The sequence below is a fragment of the Melanerpes formicivorus genome, unplaced genomic scaffold, assembly GCF_026170545.1.
Source record: "Melanerpes formicivorus ecotype bairdi unplaced genomic scaffold, bMelFor1.0.p_v2 SCAF_52, whole genome shotgun sequence".
NCBI classification, from domain to species: Eukaryota; Metazoa; Chordata; class Aves; order Piciformes; family Picidae; genus Melanerpes; species Melanerpes formicivorus.
In genome coordinates this window covers 417,951-443,161 of record NW_027142404.1, presented here as the reverse complement: position 1 = coordinate 443,161, position 25,211 = coordinate 417,951, and the positions used below count along the sequence as shown (strand labels likewise).

General features: G+C 51.0%; 1 protein-coding gene across 1 annotated transcript in view; it reads right to left on the bottom strand.

Annotated features, from left to right (window-relative positions):
- The window catches only part of CPS1 (carbamoyl-phosphate synthase 1), a 144,705-nt gene that overhangs the window by 93,639 nt on the left and 25,855 nt on the right, over window positions 1–25,211 (bottom strand). The window contains exons 9-18 of the mRNA XM_068160742.1: window positions 24,424–24,565; window positions 20,968–21,045; window positions 19,383–19,481; window positions 17,032–17,127; window positions 13,815–14,004; window positions 12,930–13,087; window positions 9,597–9,725; window positions 5,481–5,625; window positions 4,068–4,278; window positions 51–249 (exon numbers count right to left, since the gene is read on the bottom strand). Coding sequence (XP_068016843.1) covers window positions 51–249; window positions 4,068–4,278; window positions 5,481–5,625; window positions 9,597–9,725; window positions 12,930–13,087; window positions 13,815–14,004; window positions 17,032–17,127; window positions 19,383–19,481; window positions 20,968–21,045; window positions 24,424–24,565 — 1,447 coding nt within the window. The remainder of the gene's footprint in view (window positions 1–50; window positions 250–4,067; window positions 4,279–5,480; window positions 5,626–9,596; window positions 9,726–12,929; window positions 13,088–13,814; window positions 14,005–17,031; window positions 17,128–19,382; window positions 19,482–20,967; window positions 21,046–24,423; window positions 24,566–25,211) is intronic.

Sequence of the window (25,211 nt, the reverse complement as noted above, 5' to 3'; positions counted from 1 at the left end):
ACTTTCCATGAGGTGGAATGGAACAGAAGGCGAGAGCCTTGCACACTCACCTCTCCCACACTCTTCATGGAGCTCCCAATGCGGCTGGAGATGTGGGGGAAACGGTCCAGGTCCCAGCGGGGGATCTTGGTCACAACATAATCCAGGCTGGGCTCAAAGCAGGCAGAGGTTTTTCCTGTCATCACATTCTTGATCTCTGGCAAGGGGATGCCCAAGGCAATCTTGGCAGCAATGAATGCTAAAGGATACCTGCCACCAAAGAGGAACAGCGAGCAGTATAGAGTGGGAAGTACTTTGCTTTTGAAAATCCCAGGAGTGGATCAGATTAAACAGCTGTGGGGTGATTTTTCCCTCCTCAGCACAACACAGTCGCCTTCTCTGGAGCCTTTCCAGCCCTGTCTGGATGTGTTCCTGGGTGATCTCTCCTGGATTGTATGGTCCTGCCCTGGCAGGGGGGCTGTACTGGAAGATCTCCGGAGGTCCCTTCCAATCCTCTGACCCTGTGACTCTGTACTCAAGTACAGCAGGGCCTCTGCTCCTTGCTGCCTGCCCAAGTGTTGAGCCATGAGCTGCCCAGGGAAAAAGGACAGAGGAGACATCTCACACCTTTCCTGGGGAATAAAAATTCCCTGCCAGCCAAGGCCAGGAGAAAGCCTCTCCCTCACACACCATAAGGTAACCGTGCACCTCCTGACTGGAGAGAGAGAAAGAGCCAAACACAGAGTGGACTAGATTGGAAGGGACCTCCAAAGCTCATCCAGTCCAACCCCTCTGCAGTCAGCAGGGACATCCCCAACTAGATCAGGCTGCCCACAGCCCTCTCCAGCCTCACCTTGAATATTTCCAGGGATGGGGCCTCCCTGGGCAGCCTGTTCCAGTGTTCCACCACCCTCATGGTGCAGAACTTGTTCCTCACATCCAATCTCAATCTGCTCTGCTCTAGTATGAAGCCATTGTCCCTGGTCCTGTCCCTGCAGGCCTTTGCACACAGTCTCTCTGCAGCCTTCTTGTAGCCCCCTTCAGGTTCTGGCAGCTTGCTCTTAGGTCTCCCTGGAGCCTTCTCTTCTCCAGGCTGAACACCCCCAGCTCCCTCAGCCTGTCCTCAGAGCAGAGCTGCTCCAACCCCCTGAGCATTTTCATGCCCTCCTCTGGACCCTCTCCATCAGGTCCATGTCCTTCCTGTGTTGAGGGCTCCAGACCTGCACACAGCACTGCAGGTGAGGTCTCAGCAGAGCAGAGCAAAGTGTCAGGATCACCTCTCTGGCTCTGCTGGCAATGCTGCTTTGGATGCAGCCCAGGCTGCCCTTGGCCTTCTGTGCTGCAAGCTCACCCTGCCTGCTCCTGTCCAGCTTCTCCCCCACCAGCAACCCCAAGTCCTTTTCCTCAGGGCTGCTTTCCATCCCCTCCTCCCCCAGCCTGCATTGACAGTGAGGATTGTTCCAGCCCAGGTGCAGAACCCTGCACTTGCTCTTGTTGAGCCTCATGAGGTTCCCCTGGGCACCACCTCTGCAGCCTGTCCAGGTCCCTCTGGATGCCATCCTGTCCCTCTGGGGTATCAACAGCAACTCTCAGCTTGGTGTCATCTGCACCCTGCTGATGGTGCCTGAATCCTGCTGTCCATAGCACTGATAGAAATACCAGAGATACCTGACTGTGCACTCCCTTAAAGAGAGAGGTACATGGAAGCTGATCAGAATAACAGATTACAACATCCTGTCCCCCTGGGACTTTCTCACCTTTGGAAGACTTCCCTTTGGGGATATACCAATTAACTCTTGATTTCCCTTAACCTACTGCACTACCCAGACCTGAGATTTGCTTTGTTATCTGCAAAGCTACTGCAAAGCATCTGTCACCCCCCACAGTGACATCATACAGAATCACAGAATTGTCAGGGTTGGAAGGGACCTCAAGGATCAGCCAGTTCCAACCCACTGCCATGGCCAGGGACACCTCACACTACAGCAGCTTGCTCACAGCCACATCCAGCCTGGCCTGAAAAACCTCCAGGCATGAGGCTTCCACCACCTCCCTGGGCAACCTCTGCCAGTCCCTCACCACCCTCATGGGGAAGAACATCTTCCTGACATCCAATCTCAATCTACCCACTACTAGTTTTGCTCCATTCCCCCCAGTCCTATCACCTAAAAACATACCCAGATGTGTCTTGCTATAAGTCTGTCCTCCAAAAAGCAAGCAACCAAATGCCAGCCACTCAATATCATGGCTTAACTCTGGGCTCCTATGGCACTGCAACAACCATCAGAGCTGCTGAGGGCTGCCAATTAGAGATACATTGGTGCCTCTCAGCAATATCTGCAAAGTGCAATTATGAAGCCAGTTTCTCAACAGCCTGCTCTGATCACCTTTATCTTGATTAGTTTATGAATAGCCAACAAAACAAAGGCAGCTAGCAAGCCCATTTGCATCCATCTGACAGGCAGCTCATTAATATCTGTGTCCTTCAGGCCCCAGAGATGATTTGTGGCCAGCATATGGACACAGTGGATACACTCTGCAAGGACAGCTATTAGGCTCCTCCACACACACCTCCTGGGAGCTTTCCCATTTGTAGCAACAGCATCAGCAGGGCTGGGATGGACCTGGAGGTTTCACTAACCCTTCCATCCAACTCCCAGCAGGACAAACTCTCCACAGGTCAACCCTAGCAGAGATGTTCATAGAGGTTTCCCAGGCAGGAATCTACACTATACTGACCTGACCACTCCAGAGTTCTCCCTACCAGCCAACTTCAGTCTCCCTTGCTGCAGCTTCAGCCTGTCTCTCCTTGTCTTAACTGCATGGAGAGCAGCTGCAGCAACTCTTCCTTGTAGCTGTCAGGTATTTAAATACTACACAGATTCAAGTCAGTTATGGTAATTCTCTCTCTTCACAGACTCACAGAAAGAGTCAGGCTGGAAAATACCCTCAGGATCACCAAGTCCAACCTTGACAATTCTATGATTCTAAAACAAAAAGCAACAATAAACCAACACTGCAAGGTGGAACAGAGGCACAAGCAAGGTTTGGGAAAGGTTTGTGCTGTCTATGAACTGAAAAATGTGCAGGGGACTTCAGCTCTCCAGCAGAGGAACAGCACCAAATGATGATGGCAGTGTGCAAATATCTAATCATCTGGTTCACAGAATCACAGAATATTCAGGGTGGAAAAGAAAATCAGCATCACCAAGTCCAACCCAGAGCCCTACTCTACAAGGATCACCCCTAAACCACAGCCCCAAGCACCACATCCAAACCTCCTACAAACACATCCAGCCTTGGGGACTCCACCACCTCCCTGGACAGCACATTCCAAGCCCTGACCACTCTGGATGGGAAAAAAATTCTTCCTCCTGTCCACTCTGAACCTGCCCTGCTGCAGCTTGAGGCTCTTCCCTCTTCTTCTATCACTAATCACCTGTGAGAAGAGACCAGCACCAACCTCTCCACAACCTCCTTTCAGGGAGCTGTAGAGAGCCAGGAGGTCTCCCCTCAGCCTCCTCTGCTTCACACTAACCATCCCCAGCTCCTTCAGTTGCTCTCCATCAGATTCCTTCTCCAGGCCCTTCCCAGCTTCCTTGTCCTCCTCTGCCCTGGCTCCAGCACCTCCACATCTCTCTTGTCTTGAGGTGCCCAAAACTGGACACAACACTCGAGGTGTGGCCTCCCCAGAGCTGAGTGCCAGGGGACAATCCCCTCCCTGCTGCTGCTGGACACAGCATTGCTGATCCCAGCCAGGATGCCTTTGGCTTTCTTGGCCAGCTGGGCACACTGCTGGCTCCTCTTCAGCTGCTTGTCCCTTAGCACCCCCAGGTCCCTTTCTGCCAGCAGCTTTCCAGCCACACTGCCCCAAGCCTGTAACTTACTGCTAACACAGTCTTTGTCATCATCAAGGTCATCAATCAAGATGTTAAACAGCAGTGGTCCCAACACTGAGCCCTGAGGAACACCACTGGTGCCTGGCTGCAATATTCTTTTCTTCTCCCCTCTGTTTTTGTTCAGTAATTTACTTATTCTGCAACTTCTCTTTTTTTATTCACCTTTATTTTCTTTCCAAATAATCTTACCCTGTAGCCTTGGAGGCCAAAGCTGAACTCCTCGAGAGCCTGGCATTGACTTCAATGACGTAGTACTCCAGGGAAGTTGGGTGCAGGGCAAACTGGATGTTACACTCTCCCACGATGCCCAAATGTCGAACAACTTTGATGGCACGGTCCCTCAGCATCTGAAATTCCTCATTAGTGAGTGTCTGGCTTGGAGCCACTACAACAGAATCTCCTGTTTGTCACAAGGTAGCACAGAAGGAAAATGAGAAGCAGCTGAGCTGCAGCAAATTCTCGCCACACAGGTCTGACTTTCTCTGCTAATTCATTGCTTGTAATGAAGTGAGCACAGACATTCTGAAGGCTGGACACAAAGCACAGAGTTAGGAGTCCAGAGGTGGAGGGCCCAGGCAATCTTAGGGGAAATGAGCACATTTCATCCCCTATCTGGTTGTGTCCAAGAGCTGAAGAGTATTTCTAGAGCTCACTTTAGAGGATTGTTTCCTGTCTTATTAGTGTGCACCACTAAAAAGATATTGGCCACCTCCACTTGGGACCCTCTGCCATGTTACCTATTCTTGTGCTGCAGCACAGAAGTCAGCACAACCTAACTTACTTCTCTTGGCAGGGGGTAAATTAGCTTAGGCTTTCCAAGTGCTTCAGCATGCATTTGCTCCTTTTAAGTCATGGGGAACCTGCAGCCATCCCTGTGGGGTCCTGATCACAGGCTCACAGGATGTCAGGGGTTGGAAGGGACCCAAAGAGATCATTGAGTCCAAGCCCACTGCCACAGCAGGACCACACAATCTAACTCAGGTCACAGAGGAATGCATCCAGAAGGGTCTTGAAAGTCTCCAGAGTAGGAGACTCCACAACCTCCCTGGGCAGCCTGTTCCAGTGCTCTGTGATCCTTGCAGTAAAGAAGTTCCCCCTTGTGTTGAGGTGGAACCTCCTGTGCTGCAGCTTACATCCATTGCTCCTTGTCCTATCACAGGGAGCAAGAGAGCAGAGCCTGTCCCCTCCCTCCTGAGCCCCAGCCCTTAGATCCTTATAAACATTTATTAAATCCCCTCTAAGTCTGTTTTCCAGACTAAACAGCCCCAGGTCCCTCAGCCTCTCCTCACCAGGCAGTGCTCCAGTCCCCTAATCCCAGCAGATCTCCATCCCTCCTGAACTGGGGACCCCAGAACTGGATACAATACTGAAGATGAGGTCTCACCAGGACAGAGTAGAGGAGGAGGAGAACCCCCCCTTGATCTGCTGGAGACACTCTTCTTAATACACCCCAGGATCCCAATTACAAGACTACACTACTTCATCAATTACAAAACTACATCAACTAATGCAAACCTATGCCAACAAGAGCAGGCAGAAGGGCACTGCAGGCAAAGAGTGAATGAGGCAATCCCCAGTGAGCCACGCTGTGCCCAGGCCTACCTGTGTGCACTCCCATTGCATCGATGTTTTCCATGTTGCAGACAGCAATACAGTTGTCAGCAGCATCTCTCACCACCTCATACTCTATCTCCTTCCAGCCAACAACTGACTTTTCCACCAGGATTTGCTTAGTCATTGCAAATGCCTGGGAATGTGGGGGGAAACAGAGAGTGAAGAAGAAAGACTTATTAGAAGGTTGTGGTGAAGGCACCATATGCCCAGAATTATGCCCCAGAGACTGAAACTTGAATTCCCTGCCCTCCAGGCCAGTGGCACATCCCAGCCTGTCTGACGTGCATGAGGAAAAGGACTTGGGGGTGCTGGTGGATGAGAAGCTGGACAGGAGCAGGCAGGGTGAGCTTGCAGCACAGAAGGCCAAGGGCAGCCTGGGCTGCATCCAAAGTAGCTTTGCCAGCTGATCCAGAGAGGTGATTCTGCCACTTTGCTCTGCTCTGCTGAGACCTCACCTGCAGTGCTGCGTGCAGGTCTGGAGCCCTCAACACAGGAAGGATATGGACCTATGTAGTGAAGGCACCATATGCCCAGAATTATGCCCCAGAGACTGAAACTTGTCCCAGCCTGGGTGGACACATCCCCCTCCTTTCCTGAGGGCAACAAAGGCCAAGGCATCAGCCAGGCAACACAAACAACCTCACCTGCCTTCTAAGGGCAAACAGCTGCATGCACCCATGGCATGGGATGCTCGTGCTGCTGCCGAGTGTGGGCATCATTCCAGCCCCACGTTGTCTATAGGCTAAAGTTGGTAGTTTATGAGAGTGCCCACTGGCCAAATCCAGCCTCAAGAAGCTTGTATTACCCCAACCTGTAAACAAGTTGCCCTCACTCTTTGCCCCCTCTCTCTGTGCTCGAGCTGCCAAGCTCCCTGCCCACGTGCCATAGCCTTTGCTATGAGGCTCCTTGCTGGTGAGGCTCCTCACTCCCACATGCAAGCAAACCAGCAGCCTCTGCACGACCAGGAGAAGCCAGCAGCCGGGCAGGCCTGTCGTGCCTCAGCCCCGAGTGTCTCCAGAGGAGGGACCCTCGCTGAAAGCCTGAGCAGCCACAGCCTTGTCCTGCCAGCCCCAGCGGTCGGCAGCAGAGCCCGCCGTGTCTGCAAGAGGACTGCACCCCCGAGGGTAAGACTGCCCAGCTGATGGGAAGGGTCCGGCCGAGCCCGGCACTCCAAACGCCTGCTGCAGCCTTAAGGAGCAGAGTGAGGAGCTGCAGAGCCCTGCGTGTCAGCTCGGGAAGCAGGAGCAGCGCCTAGCCCCATGCCTGCGTGACCCGTGAGCCGCTGCGGGAGAGCAGAGGAGCCGCCGCTGCTGCCGCTCCGTGCCCTGTGAGAAACCAACCAGAGGAGAGCGGAAAAAGGAGAGCAGAGACCAATGATTTCAGGCAGCTACAGCCACAGTGACTGAGCTGGAAACTTGCTTGCCAGTGCGCAACTTGATCCTGTGATAAGTGAAGTCTCTAGCACCGATGACAAACACTTCATATTTCACATTAAGATGAAGAAGGAGAAAAAAGTGTGCATTGGCTTCTTCTGAAACTTAATTGTGGCCTTCCAGTATCTGAAGGGGGCTATAAGAAAGCTGGGGAGGGACTTTTGAGGGTGTCAGGGAGTGATAGGACTGGGGGGAATGGAGCAATTCTAGAAATGGGTAGACTGAGGCTGGATGTTAGGAAGAAGTTCTTCCCCATGAGAGTGATGAGACACTGGAAGAGGTTGCCCAGGGAGGTGGTGGAAGCCTCATCCCTGGGGGTTTTGAAGGCCAGGCTGGAGGTGGCTGTGAGAAAGCTGCTGTAGTGTGAGGTGTCCCTGGCCATGGCAGGGGGGTTGGAACTGGCTGATCCTTGAGGTCCCTTCCAACCCTGACAATTGTGTGATTCTATGATTTGATGGGGTAAAAAAAACACAAATAAATAGAAAAAGGCAGGGCCCGTGAGCTTGGAGTGGCATATAAATAACACAGAGGAATATAAAAGCATCCAAGGCTTCAATCATGCAACAGACACATGCTTTTGTTTCTGTCTGTGGGCAGACCTCAACAGCAGAGCTCTGCAGAAAGCCAAATGACTGAGTGATAGGGAGCGTGGGTGCCAGCAAGAGCTCTGTCATTAATAGCACTAATAATGCTGCTTATCACTGGCTTGCCCACCAGAAGCAAGGGTCCTGATTTATTCTCCAGCTAATCTTGAAAGCTCTCCTCAGTGCAAGAGACAGAAATGAAAAATATGGTTTGATGGCAAATGAGCATAATCTAAAGGAATAAATGGCCTTAATATTAGCAGATAAAAAAAATGTTAATCAACTCTCCCTTAAAAATCCCAGAAAGTAATGGGCACATTATCGACCCATCCTTGAGCAAAGCTGCTCATTTGAATGCTGCCCATGAATCAGCCTTCAGCCTGGTCCCCTGGGCAGTTAGCTTGAGCTGTTAGTCAAATGTTGTTCTTAGCATAGTTGCCAAACACATACAGTAAGTAAAGAGACAAACAAATAGCTTGAGGAGGGGCTCGGCCCAATCAGGCCCTGTCCTTGTGGGGATGTAGTGGGAACATGGTGGATAAGGAAGTGGTTAATGCAATAGTTGTGGTTAATAGCATAATGTCCATGTGGAGACCAGGATCACAGGATCAGAGGATGTTAGGGGTTGAAAGGGACCTCTGGAGATCTTCCAGTCCAACCCCCTGCCAGAGCAGGACCATAGAATCCAGCACAGGTCACACAGGAACACATCCAGACAGGGATGGAAAGGCTCCAGAGAAGGAGACTCCACAACCTCTCTGGGCAGCCTGCTCCAGTGCTCTGTGAGCCTCACAGTGAAGAAGTTCCTCCTCCTGTTGAGGTGGAACCTCCTGTGCTGTAGTTTATATCCATTACCCCTTGTCCAATCACAGGGTGCAACTGAGCAGAGCCTGTCCCCTCCCTCTTGACCCCCAGCCCTCAGCTATCAAGACATTGATCAGATCCCCTCTCAGTGTTCTCCTCTCCAGACTGAACAGCCCCAGGGCTCTCAGTCTCTCCTCATAGAGCAGTGCTCCAATCTGTTCATCATCCTTATCCAATGTTTACCAAACACACAGCCAATGTTATCATCCTTCAAAGGTTCACAGGATGACATACCACAGGGTCAAAGGATGTTAGGGGTTGAAAGGACCTTCAGAGATCATCGAGTCCAACCCCGCTGCCACAGCTGGACCATAGAATCCAGCACAGGTCACACAGGAACACATCCAGACAGGGATGTAAATGCTCCAGAGGAGACTCCACAACCTCTCTGGGCAGCTGGTTCCAGTGCTCTGCCCCATGGCAGGGAGGTTGGATTAGATGATCTCTAAGGGCTCTTGCAGCCTAAGGCTTTCTTTGATTCTATGATTTTCATCACCCAGCTCAGCAGGAATTATGAAAAAATAGAATAGAATAGAATAGAATAGAATAGAATAGAATAGAATAGAATAGAATAGAATAGAATAGAATAGAATAGAATAGAATAGAATAGAATAGAAATTAACCAGGTTGGAGGAGACCTTTGAGACCATCAAGGCCAACCTATCACCCAACACCATCTAATCAACTAAACCATGGCACCGAGTGCCTCATCCAGTCTCTTCCTAAACACCTCCAGTGATGGTGACTCCACCACCTCCCTGGGCAGCACATCCCAATGGCCAATCTCTCTTTCTGGGAAGAACTTCTTCCTAGCATCCAGCCTAAACCTCCCTTGGCACAGCTTGAGACTGTGTCCTCTTGTTCTGATGCTAGTTGCCTGGGAGAAGAGACCAACCCTCCCCCCCCTGGCTACAACCTCCCTTCAGGGAGCTGTAGACAGCAAGAAGGTCTCCCCTGAGCCTCCTCTTCTCCAGGCTCAGCAACCCCAGCTCCCTCAGCCTCTCCTCACAGGGCTGTGCTCCAGACCCCTCCCCAGCTTTGTTGCCCTTCTCTGGACACCTTCCAGCATCTCAACATCTTTCCTACACAGAGGGACACTGGAAGGAAAACAGCTAACATTTAGCAGGTAAGGTGAAGGCTGTACAATCCCTGTGACTATTAGAAAACCCTCTGAAAAATCAGATGTTCAGTTCTGTTCCTCCAGTCTGTAATTGCAGACCTACCTTTGTACCAAGGTCCAGCAGACTTTCCTTATCAGGACATATGCCTGAGCCCAGACCACCGAGGGCATAAGCAGAACGTATCATGACTGGGTAGCTGATCTTTTCAGCTGCCTTCAGAGCATCTTCAATCTTTAAGGAGAAGGGGAATACATTTCAGAGATACAATAACAATTGAGATGAATAAAGCCTTCAGCTCTGGTTACACAGTTAACTGGGAAGCCCATCAGTTAATCACTAATGCTGTCTGCAGATAAAATGGAAAGCATAAAAGTCAGCTTTGTTAACCTGGCTTTCTTCTGCCAGACAGCAGAAACGTGCAGCATAATACAGAGCCACAGAATCAACCAGGTTGGAAAAGAACTCTGAGATCATCAAGTCCAACCTATCACCCAACACCATCTAATCAACTCACTCAGGGCACTGAGTGCCTCATCCAAGCTGGTTTCAAACACCTACAGTGATGGTGACTCCACCACCTCCCTGGGCAGCCCATTCCAATGGGCAATCTCTCTTTCTAGAAAGAATTTCTTCCTCACATCCAGCCCAAACCTCCCCTGGTGCAGCTTGAGACTGTGTCCTCTCCTCTGTCACAGGTCGCCTGGAAGAAGAGACCAACCCCCACCTGGCTACAACCTCCCTTCAGGTAGTTGTAGAGAGCAATGAGGTCTCCCCTGAGCCTCCTCTTCTCCAGGCTAAGCAACCCCAGCTCCCTCAGCCTCTCCTCACAGGGCTGTGCTCCAAACCCCTCCCCAGCCTTCTTGCCCTTCTCTGGACATGCCCCAGCATCTCAACATCTTTCTTAACCTGAGGGGCCCAGAACTGGACACAGGACTCAAGGTGTGGCCTAACCAGTGCTGAGTACAGGGGCAGAATGACTTCCCTGCTCCTGCTGGCCACTCTATTCCTGATACTTACCTGGTCTGCTTTCACAGATATCAGCATGAAATAAACCCTTCAGCAGGCACTCTGGTTTATGAGCTCTGTGGTTTCCTCCAGACTCAAGCAGCCCTTCCCCACTGAACCAATCTTTGGTTTTCTTTGCTTGTGTCCTCCAGCAGGATTTCAGTGCTGCTGGCTTTGAGGGCATGAAATCCTTGTCTAAAAGGGTTGTGTGTGGCAACCCAGAGATTAGCTAACAGGATGTGTAGCTGGCCTCCATGTCTGTGTGGGGCCCTGGAGTGTGGTAAGAGATGTTGTGCGCCGAAACACGTGAGAAAAGGATAGGAGCAGAAAATAACAAAGTGCTGCATCCTTGAAGTGGATAGGAAAGGCAACCTGCTAAAATAAAGATAAAGCAGGGTGCTTAGTTGGGGGAGGCTGTGGGAAAGTGGAACTGCACCAGTCACAAACCCCTTAATAAACAGCTACCGGCTTCATGGATCTGGGTCTGAGTGGCTGGAGAGAGGCCAGGCAGAGAGGGACCTGGGGGTACTGGTCAATGGTAGGCTGAACATGAGCCTGCAGTGTGCCCAGGCAGCCAAGAGGGCCAATGGCATCCTGGCCTGCATCAGGAACAGTGTGGCCAGCAGGAGCAGGGAGGTCATTCTGCCCCTGTACACTGCACTGGTTAGGCCACACCTCGAGTCCTGTGTCCAGTTCTGGGCTCCTCAGTTTAGGAAGGAGGTTGACTTGCTGGAAGGTGTCCAGAGAAGGGCAACAAAGTTGGTGAGGGGTTTGGAACACAGCCCTGTGAGGAGAGGCTGAGGGAGCTGGGGTTGCTTAGCCTGGAGAAGAGGAGACTCAGGGGAGACCTTCTTGCTCTCTACAACTACCTGAAGGGAGGTTGTAGACAGGCAGAGGTTGGTCTCTTCTCCCAGGTAACCAGCACCAGAACAAGAGGACACAGTCTCAAGTTGCACCAGGGGAGGTTTAGGCTGGATGTTAGGAAGAAGTTCTATACAGAGAGAGTGATTGCCCATTGGAATGGGCTGCCTGGGGAGGTGGTGGAGTCACCATCACTGGAGGTGTTCAGGAGGAGACTTGATAGGGTGCTTGGTGCCATGGGTTAGTTGTTTAGGTGGTGTTGGATTCGTTGATAGGTTGGACTCGATGATCTTGAAGGTCTCTTCCAGCCTGGTCTGGTCTTTTCTCTATTCTATTCTATTCTATTCTATTCTATTCTATTCTATTCTATTCTATTCTATTCTATTCTATCTTGGAGCAACCTGGTGCCACGGTCCCTCCTGGTTTGTATTTGGGCTCTCTGTGTTGGGACTGGCAGGCCCCACACTTGTGCAGCAGGGGCTTCTTTTAAGAAGTATCATGATATCATAGAACATCAGAGGTTGGAAGGGACCTCCAGAGGTCATCCAGTCGAAACCCCTTGCCAGAGCAGGATCACCCAGGGTAGTCTGCACAGGAGTGCATCCAGGTGAGGATGGAAAGGCTCCAGAGGAGACTCCACAACCTCTCTGGGCAACCTGTTCCAGGATTCTGTCACACTCACTGGAAAGAAGTTTCTCCTCATGTTGAGCTGAAACCTTCTCTGTTCTAGCTTGAACCCATTGTTTCCTGTCTTATTAGTGTGCACCACTAAAAAGATATTGGCCACCTCCACTTGGGACCCTCTGCCATGTTACCTATTCTTGTGCTGCAGCACAGAAGCCAGCACAACCTAACTTACTTCTCTTGGCAGGGGGTAAATTAGCTTAGGCTTTCCAAGTGCTTCAGCATGCATTTGCTCCTTTTAAATCATGGGGAACCTGCAGCCATCCCTGTGGGGTGCTGATCACAGGCTCACAGGATGTCAGGGGTTGGAAGGGACCCAGAGAGATCATTGAGTCCAACCCCACTGTCAGAGCAGGACCATACAATCTAGCTCAGGTCACAGAGGAATGCATCCAGAAGGGTCTTGAAAGTCTCCAGAGAAGGAGACTCCACAACCTCCCTGGGCAGCCTGGTCCAGTGCTCTGAGACCCTTACAGTAAAGAAGCTCCCCCTCGTTTTGAGGTGGAACCTCCTGTGCTGCAGCTTACATCCATTGCTCCTTGTCCTATCACAGGCAGCAAGTGAGCAGAGCCTGTCCCCTGCCTCCTGACACCCAGCTCTCAGGTATTTATAAACATTTATTAAATCCCCTCTCAGTCTCCTCTTTTCCATACTAAACAGCCCCAGGTCCCTCAGCCTCTCCTCATCAGGCAATGCTCCAGTCCCCTAATCATCCTCATAACCCTTCGCTGGACCCTCTCCAGCAGATCTCTGTCCCTCTTAAATGATGAAAGTGTATAAACTACCGGGGCCACATCTCTATCCAGCTGCCACTCCACAAACCCAGGAAATTCAATTGTCAGTAACTCAGAGGGGTAATCACATCTCCAGCATCATCTGATTTACCGATTCCACCGCAAAGCTAGGAGCAATCTTCTCCTTCAGCTCAGTCAGTTTGTCACAGAAGAGCTTTCTGTCCTCTGTGGCCATGATGGACTCAACCGATGTACCAAGGACCTTCACACCATACTTCTGCAGGACTCCTTGCTTGAACAGTTCCACACCTGCAGAATAAACAAAACCACAGTTTTGAATCACAGAATCAGTCACAGTATGGTCTGGGTTGGAAGGGACCTCTAGAGGTCATCCAGTCCAACCCCTCTGCAGTCAGCAGGGACATCCCCAACTAGATCAGGTTGCCCACAGCCCTCTCCAGTTTCGCCTTGAATATCTCCTCGGATGGGGCCTCAACCACCTCCCTGGGCAAGCTCTTCTAGTATCTCACCACCCTTATGGGGAAGAATTTCTTCCTAACATCCTTTCTCAATCTACCCATTTCTAGTTTTGCTCCATTCCCCCAGTCCTATCACTCCCTGACACCCTCAAAAGTCCCTCCCCAGCTTTCCTGTAGCCCCCTTCAGATACTGGAAGGCCACAAGAAGGTCTCTTCAGAGCCTTCTCTTCTCCAAATTGAACCACCCCAACTCTCTCAGTCTGTCTCCATAGTAAAGGAGCTCCAGCCCTCTGCTCATTCTGTTGCCCTTTTCTAGACACCTTCCAGCACCTCCATATGAATTACTGTTCAGTATCAAAAGCATCAAGGAGTTGCTATGTTCACATCTTAGCAATCACTCACTCCCCCACCGTCCATATCTCTGCATGTAACCCTTAATAACCTGGGCAATGCACCAGGCACAGGGGTCTTGCCTGACTGGAGAACTAAAATCTGCTGAACTCTTGGTAAAACCCATGACAGTGCCTGCAAGGAGTGCCAAGGGGCCTGTGGCATACCACAGTTGAGAGCAGTCTGGCCACCCATGCCCAGAATTAACCCATCCGGACGCTCTGCCTCGATGACCTCCGTGACAAACTGGGGAGTGATGGGGAGGAAGTAGACAGCATCAGCCTGCTTGAGGCCAGTCTCATTGGTCTGCACTGAAGCAATGTTTGGATTCATGAGGACAGTTTTCACATTTTCCTCCTGAACAAAAAAAAAGGATGAAAATCTGCATTAAAAGTAGGCATGTGGAGAAAACCAGCCAACAGCAGCAGCAGCAGCCAGGGCAGACTGGCTTCAAGGAGCAATTCACCACCAGCAAGCTTCAAAATGCCTGGTTCCCTGGTTCCTATGGACTCTCCCTCAAGGGATTTCTGGCATCTTGCACCAGCATCTTGCCTCTGCCTATCTCTGATTTGAGGGACTGGAGATTCCCACCTGCTTCAGAAACTTGCTTGGAACTGTTCAACCCAGTTAGGAATTCCACAGGGGAGGCAGGAAGGAACTCCAGCTTAATCATAGTGTCATAGTATCAGTCAGGGTTGGAAGGGACCACAAGGACCATCTAGTTCCAACCCCCCTGCCATGGGCAGGGACACCCCACACTACATCAGCCTGGCCAGAGCCTCATCCAGCCTGGGCTTAAACACCTCCAGGGACGGCGCCCCAACCACCTCCCTGGACAACCCATTCCAGGGCTTCACCACTCTCATGGGGAAGAGCTTCCTGTTGGTGTGAAGTCAGGATAAAAGTGACAAATCAGTTTTAAAATCCCTAAACTAAAATAACTTTTCCTGCCAGACTGTAGGTCTTTGGTCATGAGTAGCATCATGGGTTTACCTAGTTGAGTGTGCTGATAAGTATTCAGCACCATGGTGATGTCATGCCAGCTTTAAAACCAAAGTGCTGGCTACAGCAAAGTGTCCCCAGGGTTTTTCATGGATTCAGAGATTTCAGTGAATGGTTTATAGCGGAAGGAACCTTGAAGATCATCAGGAAAACACAGGAAAGATCTGGAGGTGCTGGAAGGTGTCCAGAGAAGGGCCATGAGGATGAGCAGAGGGCTGGAGCTGCTCTGCTCTGGAGACAGACTGAGAGGGTTGGGGCTGTTCAGTCTGGAGAAGAGAAGGCTCTGAGGAGACCTCCATTATCAGAAGGGAAGGCTGGAGAGGGACTTTTTAGGGTGTCAGGTAATGATAGGAGTGGGGGGAAATGGAAGAAAAACTAGAAGTGGGTAGATTGAGATTGGATGTCAGGAAGAAGTTGTTCCCCATGAGGGTGGTGAGACACTGGCAGAGGTTGCCCAGGGAGGTGGTGGAAGCCTCATCCCTGGAGGTTTTTCAGGCCAGGCTGGATGTGGCTGTGAGCAAGCTGCTGTAGTGTGAGGTGTCCCTGGCCATGGCAGGGGGGTTGGAACTGGCTGATCCCTGAGGTCCCTTCCAACCCTGACAATTCTTTGAGTCTATGACTTTGATGGACATTCTTGCAACTACAAATTCCCTGCCTGGGGATGTCCCAGCTCAGTGAGGCTTCACTCTTGAAAGAGCTGCACACTTAACTTTCTAGGACTACATATTAGCAACAGCACTTTTTTGTCCTAATGAATCAGCATCCAAGAGTTGAGGAAGAGCAGCCCTACATAGCTAACAAATCCAGCAGAGAGAATCAGCAGTGATTGCTGATAACAGAGAAAAAGCAGGAGGAAGTCTAAGGTGAAAGAAATCTCTCTCATCTCCTGTTCACTGTCCCTGCCCTCTCCCACCCTTGCTCTGCAGCTTTTCCCTGGCAGCCACTGACCAACCACCTTCTCTCTCTCACACCACTGTAAATCACTCTGCCAGAGGCAAGGTCAGCAGTGCTGGAGCGGCTGATTAGCTTGCAGATCACAGCAGCTGGCTGCTGGCCGCAGGAAGGGAAAGGGCACTGTGGGAGGTCGAGCTAGGGAAATTTATCATTTAAACACCACTTTCTCCCACAAACCAAACCTGAGTTTGAAGGACAAAAGACAAAATGGAGGAGAGATGCTTCCTTTGCACAACACACACCTGGGCACACTGATGTAAGATTATGAATCTAGTGGGGAAACAAAATTTGGCATCCATCACCTTTAAAAAGTTAATTTCATAGAATCATTACAGAATGTTAGGGGTGGAAGGGATCCCAAAAGCTCATCCAGTCCAAGCCCCTGCCAGAGCAGCATCACCTACAGCAGGTCACACAGGAACACATCCAGGTGGGGTTTGAAGATCTCCAGAGAGGGAGATTCCACAACCCCCCTGGGCAGCCTGCTCCAGGCCTCTGTCACCCTCATAGGGAAAAAAATTCTTCCTCCTGTTTCCATGGCACTTCCTCTGCCTCAGCTTCCACCACTGCCCCTTGGGCTGGCATTGGGCATCCCCCAGCAGAGCCTGGCTCCAGCCTCTGGGCACTCCCCCTGCACAGCTTTAGCAACAGCAATGAGGTCACCTCTCAGGCTCCTCCTCTCCAAGCTCCAGAGCCCTCAGCTCCCTCAGACTCTCCTCAAGAGGAAGATGTTCCATTGCCTTCATCACCTTTGTGGCTCTGTGCTGGACTCTTTCCAGCAGTTCCCTGAGGTCCTTCCTGAACTGAGGGGCCCAGAACTGGACACAATATTCCAGATGTTGCCTCACCAGGGCAGAGTAGAGAGGGAGGAGAACCTCTCTTGACCTACTCACCACAGCCCTTCTAATCCACCCCAGGATGCCATTGGCCACCAGAGCACATTGCTGGCTCATGGTCAACCTCCCATTCACCGGGACCCTCAGGTCCTTTTACCCTTCACTGCTCTCCAACAGGTCAGTCCCCATTAAAAAACCTGCCTTGATAGGGTGCTGAAAATTCCTTTGTGGTTGCTTTTGGTCTGCCTTGCAGTGTGTGTCAGTAATTTCAGCTCAGGTGTAGCTGACCATATTCCTCCTCTCCATTTCCATTAAATTTGACATGCCTGAAGTAACCACTCACACCTCACAAATACCAAACAGCTTGGAGACTGCAGTGGAAGCCTTGAGAATGCCTCTTTTGGGAAGATAATTCTGAGTGCTTAACTCACAGCACTCAAACAACAAGTTCACAATCAAAAAATTGCCTGAGTTTCCCTCCAGTTATTTATTCTCAGCAGCTTCCTTGCCCCAGTGATCCCACACTTAGATGACCAGCTGTAAGAAAGAAAGCAAATTAAATGAGGTTAGCATTTGAAGGGTGTCCTCTCACCTTCATGGCTTTCACAGCCTGGGATCCAGAGTAATCAAATTCCCCTGCCTGACCGATTGACAGACCCCCAGATCCTAGAATGAGGACTTTGGAGACCTAGAAGTGTCAAAGAGCACAAACAGAATCAGGTGTATTGTAGTGGATATTGACATTAACAGAGGCTGGGCAGCACCAAACACTCTCAAATAAACAAACCTAAAGCTCTAAAAAGAGGAGGAAAGTCACCTCCCAAAGCACTGCAGTTCTGCTCCTAAGAGCATTTCTGCTCCTAAGAACATTTCTGCTGGATGTCTCCCATCTGTCTCTGGTTAGAGGAGCCATGACTCATGCATAGGGCACAGACTAAATGTGTTTAACTGTATCATGTGCTTAAAGGCAACCATACCTCACTTTGGCAGCCCACAAAGTCCAGCTGCTTTCTAAGATAGCAAAACTCAGCTCACACCAGGAGCTGCAGTCTAATTTGCTAAAGCAACAGAGCACCAAGGTTATGCTGCTGCCACAAAATCACACAGTCAGGGTTATCCCAGGGCACCTGGGGTTGCAGTTTGGAGGGGGAACTTTAGCCTAGTCCCTGATTGCAAAGACTGAAAGGAAAATCAACATTGAAACCATTAATCACCAGCAATGAAGCTGGGGAAGGGCCTGAAGGATAAATCCTTATGAAGAGTGACTGAAGGAGCTGGGGCTGCTTAGTTTGAAACAGAGGAAGCTGGGGGGAAACCTCTTTGCTGTCTACAACTACCTGAAAGGAGGCTGTGGAGAGGTTGGTGCTGGTCTCTTCTCACAGGTGATCAGTGACAGAACAAGAGTGAGTGGCCTCAAGCTGTGACTGGGGAGGTTCAAACTGCACATTAGGAAACATTTTTTCCCATCAAGAGTGGTCAGGGCTTGGAATGTGCTGCCCAGGGAGGTGGTGGAGCCCCCAAGACTGGATGTGTTAGAAGGTGTTTTGGATGTGGTGCTTGGGACTATGGTTTCAGGGTGAGCCTTGTAGAGTAGGGTTCTGGGTTGGACTTGGTGATGCTGAGGGTCTTTGCCAGCCTGAATGTTTCTGTGATTCTGTGACTGGATACAAAAGAAAAATAATGCTGAGTCTATAGAATTCATGGGCTTGCCAATGGCCATTATATACTATATAAACTATTCTGTCTCTTTTCTCAGCTCTGCCTCTAGCTGGTGGCTTTTCCTTGGCTCTGCTGACCTTGACTGTGGCTGTGCAGTTCTTTATTGTGGGTAAGTAGAATCATAGAATCACAGAATTGTCAGGGTTGGAAGGGACCTCAAGGATCAGCCAGTTCCAGCCCCCCTGCCATGGGCAGGGACACCTCACACTACAGCAGCTTGCTCACAGCCACATCCAGCCTGGCCTGATAAACCTCCAGGGATGAGGCTTCCACCACCTCCCTGGGCAACCTCTGCCAGTCTCTCACCACCTTCATGGAGAACAACTTCTTCCTAACATCTAATCTTAATCTACCCATTTCTAGTTTTGCTCCATTCCCCCCAGTCCTATCACTCCCTGACACCCTCAAAAGTCCCTCCCCAGCTTTCCTGTAGCCCCCTGCAGATACTGGAAGGCCACAAGAAGGTCTCCTCGGAACCTTCTCCAGACTGAACAACCCCAACTCCCTCAGTCTGTCCTCATAGCAGAGCAGCTCCAGCCCTCTGCTCCTCCTCATGGCCCTTCTCTGGACACCTTCCAGCACCTCCACATCCTTCCTGTAATAGAGGCTCCAGAACTGGACACAGTGCTCCAGGTGGAGCATTTCCCCCAGTCCTATCACTCCCTGACACCCTGAAAAGTCCTTCCCCAGCTTTCTTGTAACTAACATGCTACTCTCTGCTCATTCCCTTCTCTCACTTTCCCTTGTCCAAGGAGGGGAGGAAAGGGGGAAGCTATTGCTAGCCCCCTGGTTCTTGTCCAGGGGGGGTCTCTGTGTTGTTTATAAATGGTAAATATGTGTAAGCATTGTGTATTTTGCACATATTCATTGCACTTCATATTTCTAACTTGTAGTTCTGCTTGTAAATACAGCTTCATTTGCTTCCAAAACCTTCTGAGCTGGTCTGGCAACTTCTTTTGGGGGGTAATTTTTCTCCAAATGAATGTTGGGCTATTCCCTCAACCCACCACACCTGGTAGCCTGCTATGGGAGTACCTTTCTTGGGAGACCTACCAAGAAAACCACATGGAACACCAGATCTCAGCACTTCCTCAGACAAAAGGGAGCTCATAACACAGGAGAAGCCTCCTTTGGCTTCCACAGGCAGCTTTTTGTGCTGTGTTTTGCAGTGTGGGTTCAGCAGGGATGGAGAGTTGCTGATCACAATGAGCATCATACACTGACCTCCACTCTGGAAGCTGCCCCTGCAGCCTTGGGCAGGACTGAGGAGATGGTGGTGCCTTTCCCTCTCTTAATCAGTGAAATGAAGGAGTCAAACAGGAACTGGAGAAAACAGACACATGTGTTGAATCACCAACCTGGAACTGAACGCACCACGAGCCAAGAAGGCAGAGCCAAACCCTTTGTGAGCTCAGGCCAGCAGCTGCTCTGCTGCCTTCAGAAGGCAGCTTTAAACCCTCCACCAGAGGGGATCCTTACCTGAAATGTGTTTAACAGCTCTGACACATCTGACAAAGCTGCATTCAAGCAAGTGAGGTCACAGCAGGAAAGAAAACACCTCTCAATCACACCTGCATGCTCTGCCTGTGTGCAGCTGGCAGTGCAATGGCTGGAGATGCATTCGAAGCTAAAGTACTGCAGAGTGCACACTTAGACAGTTCTCAGCAATCAGCTGGACTGGGTCTGGCTACAGAACTGGCATCTAAGCAGGGATAGCTAAACACCAGGTGTGCTACATCAGTGCTGTCCTTCCAGAGGAGATCCCAGAGGAGCTGTGTGAAGAGTTCTCCCACAGCCAGGCCAGGCAGAGGAGGCAGCATGGCCACCGTTGGTATGCAGTGGGACAGGCTTCCCACCTCACCTCTCACTTGCCAGAGGCTCTCTCCAGCTGGCTGCTGGGAATTCCCTATGGAGGGAGAACCAGTGGGTCCTACCAGCCTCTCATGGGATTAAACCCATCCCAGCAGGGGGAGTACATAGACCTGGAAAAGACACAGCTCAGGCTTGCTTGGAGCTCTCTAAGATTCAGCAGTCGAAACTTCCTGAGATGGAGAGTTTTACTCACAGGGTTAATCAACACCAGCAAACTAAGACTAAAACGAGCACTTCTCTGCGTTTTTCCTCTCTCAAGGAGTGATAAACAGTTTATTTAGGCTGAGGCAGGCCTCCTCTGCCTCCCCCATCCCCTGCTGCTGCTCGGGCAGGCTCTGTGACTGTGCACTCAGTCGGTACTGAGTTTGTGCCGAGTCACAGATGGGGGATTAGAATTTCATTTCACTTAGGAGAACCAGAGTCAGGAAGTGTGACTCCATTTACATAACTCTACAGTAATTATCAGATTTGAAAGTGGAACTGAAATGTATTAGAAAGTTAATGATTTTATTACAAAGCATCTGGCTTCTATTTTTTTTTTTAAATCTTATTTTTTTTCCCTGCCTTGATGACATTTTGTTGCCTTTATGCACTCACCCCAGGTACAAGAGATTTGAGCCTGATCCTGCCAAGGCTTAAGCACTTCAGTAACTCTCCACACGGATAATCCCACCAAGACTCCCAGCAAACCCGCCCTGTGAAGGGGATCACTGATGCAGAGCACACAGAAGCCAGCAGAAGCTTTGTTGTTGATTGTAATTAGCTGCAGATCAAGCTAAGCAGACAAAAGCCTATGCACGACTGGGCCCCTCTGTCAAGATCCTGACACTCCCAGAACCAAGGCTGCAGACCGTCACCAGCTTCTCCTCCTAGCTGATGCACAGCTTTGCTCCCTAGGCCACTGGAAAGCGAGCCCAGAGCAGCCCTCAGACAGTACCTCCGTGTCCCTTGGCCCAGGGTTGGCATCTGGGTAGAACTGTGCTGTGAAAATCGGTCTGGCCTCGTGCATGATGCCCTGCAGGAATAGAAACAAATGTCTTAGTCACCTCCTTGCGAGGAAGAAGGAGAACAGCAAGCCACAGCTGATCTCTGGAAACACTGAGGGCCAAAGGCCTGGCGTGGAGTCCCCCCAGGGATCAGTGCTGGGTCCGGTCCTGTTCAACAGCAGTGACATTGATGGCAGGACAGACAGACAGACAAAGAGACAGATAGTGTCTGCTCAGCAAGTTTGCTGAGGATACCAAACTGGGAGGCTTGGCTGAGGCATCTGAAGAGAGCTGGGCAAAGAGGACACTGAGGGGCTGGAGCCTGTCCAGAGAAGGGCAATGAGGCTGGAGAAGGGCCTGGAGCAACTGGGCGATGAGGGGGGGCTGTAGGAGCTGGGGGTGTTCAGGCTGGAGAAGAGGAGGCTGAGAGGAGACCTCATTGATCTCTACAGCTCCCTGAAGGGAGGTTGGAGTGAGGAGGGGGCAGCCTCTGCTCCTTGGTGGCAAGGGACAGGAGCAGAGGCAATGGTTCCAAGCTGCAGCAGGGGAGGCTCAGGCTGGATGCTAGGAAATATTTCTTGCCAGAGAGGGCTCTCAGCCATTGGAATGGTCTGCCCAGGGCAGTGCTGGAGTCCCCATCCCTGGAGGTGTTCCAGCAGCCTTGGAGCTGGTGCTTAGGGAGATGGTTTGGTGTTGACCCTGCAGTGCTGGGTGGAAGGTTGGACTGGATGAGCTTGGAGGTCTCCTCCAAGTGGATGTTTGCTGTGAGTCTGTGATGTCCTTAACTCACTTTAAATCCTGACACAGAGCCTGTGATCTCTGTCCTTGGTCTGCTTTCAGGGCTGTCATGAAGTGAGGGCACTGCTCTGGACAAACAACAGCTATGAAGGAGCTGAGTTTGGAGACAGTGCATGTAGCTTCAGCTGGAGTCAGGGAAAACAGACTTCTCATTGGCATGGCCTGGTGGCACCAAGCAGCATGATCCACTGGGAGACTAGGTTGTCCCTGGCATTGCTCATGACCCCTGATTCCAGGTGTAGGTAGAAAAATCCCTCAACAGGAAATCCAGGAAACTGCTTCTGATACAAACTGCTTCCCTTTGGAAAGGACAAAGGAGTCCTAGCAGCTGCTGTGGAGCAACAGTGCCATCCAGAGCTCCAGGGTGGGATGCTGGGAAAGGAGAAGGCTGAGAGATGAGCTCCTGAGCACAGCTGACACCGTGGTGTGAGCTGCTGCCCTCAGAGCAGAGCAGGCCATCAGTCTGCCACGTTTTCCCTGAATGCTCTTGTCCCCTCCAGTTACACACAGGCATCCTTTCCAACTTTGCTCCATGCCTTGTCAGTGTTTGGAAACCTGTGTTGGATCAAGGTCAGCCACAAAAAAATGTTTCTTCTTTTTTCCAACAGAGGAATGCAACAGAGTGTACAGGAGAGCCCACCCAGCCCTGCTCCTGCTTGTGCATCCCATGCTAAAGCAACGTTGTTCCTTCCCCCCACCCCCTCTATCTGTGCAGATTTGGGAGAGTGCTGCTTCTGTGGGGCTCACAGAAATGGGCCTTTAGCTCACACAAAAGAAATTCATGCTTCTAGATCCAGAAGACTCATGCCCAGCCTTATCACTTGCTTCATGCAACAGACTGTCTCCAATCTTCAGCTAAAGCAAACATGAGAGACCTGCTGGTAAAAGGGTGGAGCTGTTCAACACAGCTGGAGCAAAATCATCTCAAAACCTGAACCCCAGGAGCTCTGCATTTTCCCCAGTCTGTGTCCCTGTAAGGGTAGAGAAAACAGCAACTGACAATCAGCAGTGACTCTAAAACCACCAGCTGGAAGTCACTGTACACCAGTCCAGGTTAGGAGGGGATCTGCTGGAGAGCAGCCCTGGGGAGAAGGAGCTGGGAGTGCTGGTGGGCAGCAAGTTCTGCATGGGACAGCAATGTGCCCTGGGGGCCAAGAAAGCCAATGGGATCCTGAGGTGCATTGAGAGGAGTGTGTCCAGCAGAGCCAGGGAGGTTCTCCTCCACCTCTACTCTGCCCTGCTGAGACCTCACCTGGAATATTGCATCCAGCTCTGGGCTCCCCAGTTCAGGAGAGACAGGGATCTGCTGGAGAGAGTCCAAGGCAGGGCTCCAAGGATGCTGAAGGGACTGGAGCACTGCCTGGGGAGGAGAGGCTGAGAGCCCTGGGGCTGTTTGGTGTGGAGAGGAGAAGACTGAGAGGGGAGCTGATCAATGTCTATCAATATCTGAAGGCTGGGGGTCAAGAGGGAGGGGACAGGCTCTGCTCAGTTGCACCCTGGGATAGGACAAGGGGCAATGGATGGAAACTACAGCACAGGAGGTTCCACCCAACCATGAGGAGGAACTTCTTCACTGTGAGGGTCCCAGAGCCCTGGAAGAGGCTGCCCAGAGAGGTTGTGGAATCTCCTCTGGAGGCTTTCCATCCCTGTCTGGATGTGTTCCTGTGTGACCTGTGCTGGATTCTATGGTCCTGATCTCTGGACTCAGAGATCTCCAGAGGTCCCTTCCAACCCCTAACATGCTCTGATCCTGTGACAAGCCCTGAGACAACAGAAACTGAGTGAGCAGTACCAAATAGAAAATCACAGAAGTGAGCAAGGCAACTGCTGAAGGGAAATCAGAAAGCCAGTGTTGCAATCCCAGTCTGGGCTGGTGTGGAGAAGAGTGGTAATGGCTCACCCCCTTCTGGCCTGCCAGGCAGGGCCCCAAGCAGAGCAGATGGTCAGATCACCAGGTTTAGTCCAGGTAACTAATTGTGATCCAAGAGCAAGGTTCCAGGGGGTGAGATAAAGAGAGAGAGTGAATCTTTGCTCACTCCAGACTGCTCTCCAAGGGGGTGTGGTAGTTTTAGGCTATGCCTTTAAAAATTTCTCAGAGATCTTGAACAGAAAGTAGTAAAATGTAAATCAATCACTATTGGGTGTAAAAGGGAAAAGAATGATGATGCAAAGCAATCCCATTGAAAAGATAAGGGACTTAAGCTACTCATGTAAACAATTTCTTATAGCTTCCTTGGGCTGGCAGATGCTAACTTGCTTCTGCTTGACCTTGGCTGCACTGCTTTTGTTGTGACTGGTATTAACTCCTCTGCTTCTGGCTCTTCTCCCTTTTGTACAGAGGGGTAAGGAGGAGGCAAGGAGGGAGAAGCTAGTAGCTTCCCCAGGTCTTTGGCCGGGGGGGTTCTTGTGCTGTTTATTAATTGCAAATCCCTCTAATTATTGTAAATCCTGTGTCTATTGTACATACCCATTGCATTCCATTGTAGTTCTGCTTGTAAACACAGCTTTCATTTGCTTCCAGCTGAGCTGGGCTGGCAAAGATAATGTTGGGAGGGGGGAGGTAGGGAATTCTCAACCCACCACAAGGTGTCTGGGAAGCATGAGCTCACCTCGTTCGTTTGATCATTGGCATTCACAAAGAGAGGTTTCCAGCCTGGTGGAAGGGTAGAGGTGTCAATGGCATAGCCATGGTTCTGAGCAGTGATGACAGCCTGGCCATTCACTGCATTCAGCACAGGCTGGTTCTGTCCCCTGAAAGAGAACAGAGGACAGCAGTGCCAGATGTGTGCCAGTGCCAGCTAGGCAGAGCTGCTAAGCATAACCGGCAGGGCAAGGGTAGTGATTCTCCCCCTCTGCTCCACTCTGCTGAGACCCCACCTGCAGCACTGTGTCCAGTTCTGGAGCCTCTGTTCCAGGAAGGATCTGGAGGTGCTGGAAGGTGTCCAGAGAAGGGCCATGAGGAGGATCAGAGGGCTGGAGTTGCTCTGCTCTGGAGACAGACTGAGGGCGTTGGGGTTGTTCAGTCTGGAGAAGAGAAGGCTCCAAGGAGACCTTCTTGTGGCCTTCCAGTATCTGAAGGGGGCTACAGGAAAGCTGGGGAGGGACTTTTGAGGGTGTCAGGGAGTGATAGGACTGGGGGGAATGGAAAAAAAATGGAAATGGGTAGGCTCAGATTGGATGTCAGGAAGAAGTTCTTCCCCATGAAGGTGGTGAGAGACTGGAAGAGGTTGCCCAGGGAGGTGGTGGAAGCCTCATCCTTGGAGGTTTTAAAGGCCAGGCTGGATGTGGCTGTGAGCAACCTGCTCCAGTGTGAGCTGTTCTTGCCCATGGCAGGGGGATTGGAACTGGCTGATCCTTGAGGTCCCTTCAAACCCTGACAATTCTGTGATTCTAACTC